Raw genomic sequence first — 7,592 nt, forward strand, 5'->3', positions numbered from 1 at the left:
CATCAACTACAGTGTCTAGGCCAACCCATTTACCAAACACCACCTAAGATTACCTTTATTCTAGGTATACATTTCGGGGTATTACACTAAGAATCCTAGAAAAATCGTAGATTTAAATCCAATTACAACTAGGACTTGGAAAACCTAGTTTGGAAAAAAAAAAAAGAGTCTTGCCACGTTTCAGAAATTTTTCTAGGCCCAAGTGCACTCAATCGCACTCCTGCGATCGATCTTCTGTGTGATGTGCTCGAACGCATCTACGCTCGAGCCTAGGAGTAGTGCGATCGATCGCACTACCGGTGGATGCTTGTCCTTGATCCAAAACTTCTAGCTTTTTCCAATTTTGTCCTTTAAGCCTGATACTTTCAGAATACTTCATTCCAAAAACCTATAAAACAAAGAAAACACAAAAAGAAATAAAATAGCACAAAATAACAAAACTAAGAAATTAACAAATGTAAATTAAGGAGCTAAAATATAAATAATTTAGCACATAATATATCTACAAGCCTATGATCAACTGAGATTATCCAAACCATTACTGATGACTCCACTCAAGAAATGAGAAGGCATTATATCTAGGAAACCTCTAAAATCAACAAAATAAACCTATTTAACTGAGTAATAGCATGAACAAGTTTCTTCAACAGAACCTTTTCGACTCATTTGGAAAGAGTGTTGGAAGATAATATAACTGACACAGTTGAACATCCCAATACCCCCTTTATGAATGACAAGCAACATATACAGGTGAAGAATACTTGAACTTTTTAAAAAAACATGCAAAGAAACTTCCCCTGCCACTTGTCCTTATTTCAAACTATTTTCTGACAATACCTCAATTATTTTTCTTGGGAGGGGGAATGGGGAGAGAAAATAGTCTGAATGATTTTTTGTTTCGGTAAATATTTTACTCGACTCAAAAAGAAAGAAGAAAAAATGCAGAAGAAAACGCTTAGGATGAAGAAAGGAAGAACCTTATTGTAACTGAATTACATTCAAAATTATAGTCAAATTCAAAAGACAATCAAACTCTACCTACACTTGAGACTAGTTCAACTCGGCTGCACTTTATCCATTGCATGAAGGATCTGTTTGTTGACCTGAGATCTTATCCGAAGACTTCAAATGGATGCAAATAAAAGCATCAGAACCACAGGCTAGATAGTAGGCACCCTGCAATTTATTACCACAAACCATGAGCCACTTTAACAAGTTTCATGCAGTAGCCACAAAAAATCCTATGCTCCCACTGATTACCTTTTCCCGCATAGCAGCTATCAGAAGAAAACACATTGAATGGTAATTCAGATTTGGCAGTTGCCACTACACAACAAGCTCAACAGGTCATCACAACAAGTTCAATAGGGAAAACAATTAGACACTGATAAAACTAAGAGAAACGTTAGAAATATGCATGTACCTATGTGGAGATTCTTGCAAGACTTTTAGCTCACTCAATCAATTCATCATCCATCATTATTAGGTGGACGTGAGCAATCTTGCGCCATTCTTTTCCTTTTTTCCTTTGACATTGTTTCTTTACCAAAGAACAATTGTTGATCAATAAAACAGAAACAGAGGCAGCCAAGCCCTCTTCTGGCATGTACTTGAGCATAGGGCAGTTATAGATCCGCAATTCTTCAAGAGAGGTGAGCTGTTGAAGCCCCTTATCCAAAGATTTCATATTTGGAAAATTCATTATTTGAAGAGCAGTCAGATTGGTGGGCAGCAATCCCACCTCCGGAAAGGACTCTACATCTCCCCTTTCACCACAAATAAACAAATTTTTAAGAAATGGGAGCTTTTGCAAACCCCATCCCATTCGTTTGGCAACGAGGTTGTCACAATCGATGATGGACATCGATTTCAGATTACAAGGCAAACCCCCCTCAGGAAAAGACTCAACTTCTGCACAATTGACTATTTGCAATTCCTCAAGAGATGGGAGTGCGTGCATGTTATCAGGCAGTGCCCTCAAACGTCCACAATTCCAGACCCAAAGCAATGTAAGTTTGGAGGCACATAATCCTCCTTCTGGAAAAGATACAAAATAAGGGCAATCTATGATTTGTATGTGCACGATCATTAAATCAAGACCAAGTTGCTCTGAAATTGTAAGAGTTTCCAAATGCTCACATCTAAAGATATAGATATGACAAATGTTTGGGAATAAGTCCAATGGGAAGGACCTGAAAGAATCATAAATATTTTCCAAATGCAATTTTTTAAGGGATGAAAAGATTTGGTGCATCGGAAGTTCTAACCTCTGACACTTTGTGATGGAAAGGGATTTTAATGTAGATGGTAGATCACCCATTGAAAGGGAAACAAGTGAGGAACAGTTAGAGATTTCTAATTCTTGGAGAGAATAGCTGGACTCCTTCATTCCCATGGCTAGGGAATCTAGTGCATCAAATCCTCCAACTTTGAGAATCTGTATTTTGGCTGGCAAATCCTTTAACAAGTCCTTATTACAACGTGTTAGATTCAATTGACATATAGAAGGGGCCCTTGGCAGTAAAGCCCCTAACAGCGTGCATTCCTTGACCTCAAGTATAGCTAAAGAAGGAAGATGGACATGCAACTCTCTTCTTAACTTAGGGCAGTCATGTATATAAAGCTCTTGAAGAAGAGGAAAAGCTCCGCTTTCACTTAACCATTCCTCCCACTTACACATTTGCTCAAATCTTAGAACTTTTAAGGCTCCAAATGGCTTAATCGAAAAAGAATCATTGCCATAAAACTCACGACCCACTTTAACAACTTGATCAAATTGAATAAATGATAGTTCTTGCAAAGAAGGAAGCTGCCCAAGTGGTGGCAAGCTGCAGCAATATTTACAGCCGTATAGATGAAGAGATGCTATATTAGAGAATGAATGATGCCCTACCCAATCTGGAAAACTTTTACCAATATAATATTTGATTGTAAGACTTTTCAAATTTGAATGAGGCCGGAGACTGTCAAGCATAGTTCTTTCACTTCCTAAAATATCAGTATCAGCTTCCCATTCTAACACCAACTCCTCAATGTGCTTCTTGTCCTTCAAGCATGCATGCAACGCATCCGTAAAAGAGACAACATTTTGAAGATTCATAATAGTAAGCTTTCCTCGAAGATTTGTAAGTTTTCCCAACTCTCTTATGCAGGACCCACTAGTTTTGCCGATGATAAATGTAGTCAATGTCTGGAGATATTTTAGTCTACCCAATTGTATCGGCATCTCCATTATGTCAGTTCTAGTAATATCAAGATGTCGTAGTTTAATGAGTTTTCGCATATCCCTTGGCAATTCAACAAGACTGTAACAACATGATAAGTTGAGTGTTTGCAAATTGATCAACTTACACACAGAATTAGGTAACCTTTTAACTGCAGTAAAAGAAATGTCCAAATGACGTAGTTGTTTAATTTTGCCAATTGAATCAGGTAAATTAGCCATATTCTCATAATGAGACAAAGAGAGTACCCTTAAACATCTTAGCTTCGGCAATAGATCATTCAATACCTTTTTAGATAAATTGTTGTCCAATATTGAGAATTCTAATGGTAAGAAGGTGCGCAACCGCTTAACCTTGTAAAGAGCCTCAAACTTCTTAAAGTTATCAAATCTTGTTCTGAAATACGACAAGTGACGAGTCTTGTTCACAATTCTGCAAAAACTGACACCCTCTAGCCTAAAGATAAATTGTCCAGAAACAAACTTTGCTAAGTCATTGACAAGATCGTGCATTACAAAACATGATTTATCACCACTTGATTGTTGAAACAATGATCTTGATACAAGATCAAGGAAGTAATAGTTACCAACTTCTTCCATTGTTTTGTTATTGGACTCTTGCAAGAAACCTTCAGCCATCCACAGTAAGACTAATCGATCTTTTTCGAATGCATAACCTTTTGGGAATATTGAACAATAAGCAAAGCATCGCTTTAAATGTGAGGGAAGGTATTTGTAGCTTAATCTTAAACTAGGAAGAATGTTTGTCATGTCTATTGGAAAATCCCATAATTCGCTCTTCAATATCTTCTCCCACTCATCAACATCTAGTTTAGATCGCAAGAGGGCCCCAATTGTTTTGACCGCTAAAGGTAGACCTTCACACTTTTTCACAATTTGTCTACCTATCACTTCTAGCTCTAAACGTGCATCAAATTTGCCATCAAGGAATGAATGTTTTGCAAATAGTGACCAGCAATCTTCTTCTAGTAACTTGCTGATATAATGAGTTGGAACAGTGCGCATCATTGATGCAACACTGACATTGCGTGTTGTTACAATGACTGTACTTCCTGGTGCCCCAGATTTAAATGGACCACTTAAGACCTCCCAATCAGCATAATTCTCGTTCCACACATCATCTAAAACAAGTAGGAATTTCTTTCCCATCAATTTCTCCTGTAGTGTAATTTGAAGCCGATTTAAATAGTTCATATCGCAAGTTGACAAAGTCACTTCCTCTAGAACTGTTTTAGTTACCCTGAACACGTCAAATTCATCCGAAACACATACCCATGCTTGAAGGTCAAAATGCTTCTTCACTCTCTTGTCCTTGTATACAAGCTGAGCAAGTGTGGTCTTGCCAATTCCTCCCATGCCAACTATGGGAATCACACAAAGATTTTCACTGCTACCTACATCATCTGAGAGCAACAAGCTAACTACTGCCTCCTTATCATCATCCCTACCAAAAATACCAGATTCTTCGACCAAAGAAGTTGTGGGCAATCTTTTTGATGATTCTCCTCCAACACCTTCTTTCAGACCCAGAACATCCTTTTGTTTTGCTACACATTCTAGTTTGTCAATTACTTCTTTTATCTTTGGCTCTACCTCTTTAACAAAAGGACCAAGAAAAGTAGAAATGGAATTTCGTACCTTACTTGCAGGGGTTTGAAATTCAGCATCCACCTTACGTTGCAAGAGTTCAGTGGTTATCTCGTCCAAGATGTCCTCTGCATCATAGACAGCATCTTTCAACTCATCGAGCCACACTCTCACAGCAGGCTTTGTAAGCTGTTTTTCCTCTGCGTCTTCAAGCAGTGCATTTACAGACAGCAATGCTATCTTCAACTTGTGTAAGAGTCCCTCGTTGAGTTTTCGTCTCCGAAAGATTTCAAGGAATTCCCTAGATGCCATTCGTTCAAAAAACACTTGGAGAAAGGGAGAGAGAAGTAAGCTTGCAACCTCAGCCATTTTTGCTTCTTTGCAAATCGAAAGGAAATGAAGGCAGGCAGGCTGCAACGGACTTATGTTTTGCTTTCTACTCCCAACCAAACAACATATACGATAAACAGCCAACGGGAGTGGACCCAAAAGCCTGCCCGTGAACAAAAAAGACCCCATTCGTGGTTCTCTCTGTCGTCATTACGACAGTGGGTATCAAAGTCTGATAAATTTGTCGACTGCATCATTCACAAAAGTAAATATTTAAGACTTTTTCTTTTCTTACCTTAATCCAAAAAGTGAAAACATTAATCAAGAGCTTTCTTCATAAAATAATTAAAAAAAAAAAAAAAACAAAACAAAACAAAACAAAAAAATTCCTCACCTGAGCACTTTTTCAATTCAACCGCAAAAAATTCTCCCTAAAATGAATTATCAAACACCACTAAGAGAGAGAAGCACTTCTCCCACCTCTGCCATGTTTTCTTCTGCGCAAGGGAAAAAAAAAATCAATGGAAATGAAGAAAGGCGATAGCAAACAGCAGAGCACAATCAGATCGCAAACAATCTCTTGCTTTTACACCGAAGAACTGGATTATGAAAAAATGTTTTTTTTTTTTTAATTATTATTATTATTTTGAAATTGAAAGTGAAAGTGGATTTTGGTGGACCTAAAAGTAGGTATTGAGACTTACCTCGCATTCTTATTTTCAATTTATTACTTCTTTGAGTTTCCATTAACGTAGAAGCTCTCAACATCTGCCAACATCAAGGGGTAGGAAGTAGAGGAGAAACTGATGGGTTATCAGAAGCTCGGGGGAAAATGCTATATATTTATTAAATTTTTATTTTGAAAAATAATTTTTCTTTCACCCAAACTATTCATCCCACTTTCTCTTTTTTTTTTTTTCAATCCGGTCGATCCTTAAACCATCACTTTTACGGCCTCCACTAAGAATTTGACACCTCACGTACGAACACTAGATCACACTAGATACTAAAACACTAGATCATTACTCTTCTCATTTTTCCTTCTCCACCAACCCATATGCGGAAGCCAAGCTCTGTGATGGGTCGCTGCCGGAGTTCTACCAAGGTCACCGGAATAAGACGCAGCTGCACCTCGCCTTGACCGTCCAAACGCAGTACGGCAGAGGTTTGATAACAGCGCTGGAGGAGCAACAGCAAACCGGGCGATTGAAGGTTGATGCGGCGGTGGCAATCAAACTTGGGAGATTGAAGCTGAAGAAGGTGAGGATCTTGGGACAGTGCTTGCTGGTCGTCGATAACCTGTGCTAATAATTCCATCACCATTAAAGCTAGTAATTGTAGCTTCAGATAGAAGCTTTGATCCAGTTCATCTTTCTCTTCACATATTGATTTTCTTTTTTTTTTTGGAAAAATATTATTTAGCCCCAAACTACCGGCCATTTCTATTTTAGCCCCTCCTAATATTCAATAAGTGATGAACTAGCCCCACAAACTACTAAACAGTTTCAATTTGGCCACTCCGTTAATGAACACCATCAAATTGGATGAAAAACGCAAAATGACGTCGTTTTTTTAGGTTAAGTTACTAAAATACTCCCCACAAATGACGTTGTTTTGGGGGGGCATTTTTTAAACTGAATTTTTTTTTTTTTTCAAAATGGTATTTTAGTAACTTAACATTTTCAAAATGACGTATTTTTGAATTTTTTATCCTATTTGACAGTAATGATTAATAGAGTGGCTAAATTGTAACTATTTGATAGTTTGGAGGTTATTTTATCACTTTTTGAACATTAAAGAACTAAAACAAAAACGACTAATAGTTTGGGGGGCTTTTTCATATTTTTTCCTTTTATTTTCATGAAAAATTTATATTTTACTTCCTAAAGTTTAAAGCAATTTGCAATTCGACCTCCAAATAAAAAAGTGGCCAGCAGCCCTTTTATACAATGAAAAGGGTTGCCAGCCCTTTTTCTATTTCAACAAATTCACTCAATTTCAGTTAAGGAAGAAAAGAATAAAAATACTAGATTTATAATTCTTTTACAAGATTTATAATTCTTTTACAACTTATTGGCATATGTTAATATGTAATTGAAGGGTATTAAATTTTTTTAATAATGGATATAGCTACAATCAACCATATATATTGGAAAATTATATTTTACCCCTCAAAGTTTGGGGTGATTTGCAATTCGATCTCCAAAGTATTAATTTTGGCAATCCACCCCTAAAGTTTCAAATTTTTACAATTTGACTAATTGTATCCAAAACTTTATATATTGTCCCTAATTTTTTTTTATAACAAATTAAAAAAATAAAAATAAAAATCGAGGTGGCTACACCATCTGTCCATTTTTTAACCCCCAAAATTATTATTTTTTTATATAAAAAATAAAACTTAGGGCAATATGGGAATTTTGAGATAATA

At 36.7% G+C, this 7,592-nt stretch overlaps 2 protein-coding genes across 4 annotated transcripts in view; both read right to left on the reverse strand.

The window, feature by feature from the left end:
• LOC132175108 (putative disease resistance RPP13-like protein 1) overlaps positions 1-7,592 on the reverse strand; it is a gene marked incomplete in the record, with an annotated part of 46,375 nt that overhangs the window by 21,012 nt on the left and 17,771 nt on the right.
• LOC132175126 (putative disease resistance RPP13-like protein 1) lies at positions 86-4,838 on the reverse strand. 3 transcript variants are annotated; one of them, XM_059586980.1, is made up of 4 exons: positions 1,424-4,838; positions 1,261-1,326; positions 1,043-1,176; positions 86-388 (listed from the first exon to the last, which is right to left on the reverse strand). In XM_059586980.1, exon 1 carries the CDS (start codon positions 4,598-4,600, stop codon positions 1,454-1,456), a length of 3,147 nt encoding a protein of 1,048 aa, XP_059442963.1. In that variant the 5' UTR covers positions 4,601-4,838; the 3' UTR covers positions 86-388; positions 1,043-1,176; positions 1,261-1,326; positions 1,424-1,453. The 3 variants fall into 3 exon arrangements, with proteins under 3 accessions (XP_059442963.1, XP_059442956.1, XP_059442949.1); XM_059586973.1 differs by having other exon boundaries at positions 1,261-1,277; positions 1,424-4,673; XM_059586966.1 differs by having other exon boundaries at positions 1,039-1,176; positions 1,424-4,673.

The sequence above is a fragment of the Corylus avellana genome, chromosome ca1 (genome assembly GCF_901000735.1).
Source record: "Corylus avellana chromosome ca1, CavTom2PMs-1.0".
Classification (NCBI taxonomy): Eukaryota; Viridiplantae; Streptophyta; class Magnoliopsida; order Fagales; family Betulaceae; genus Corylus; species Corylus avellana.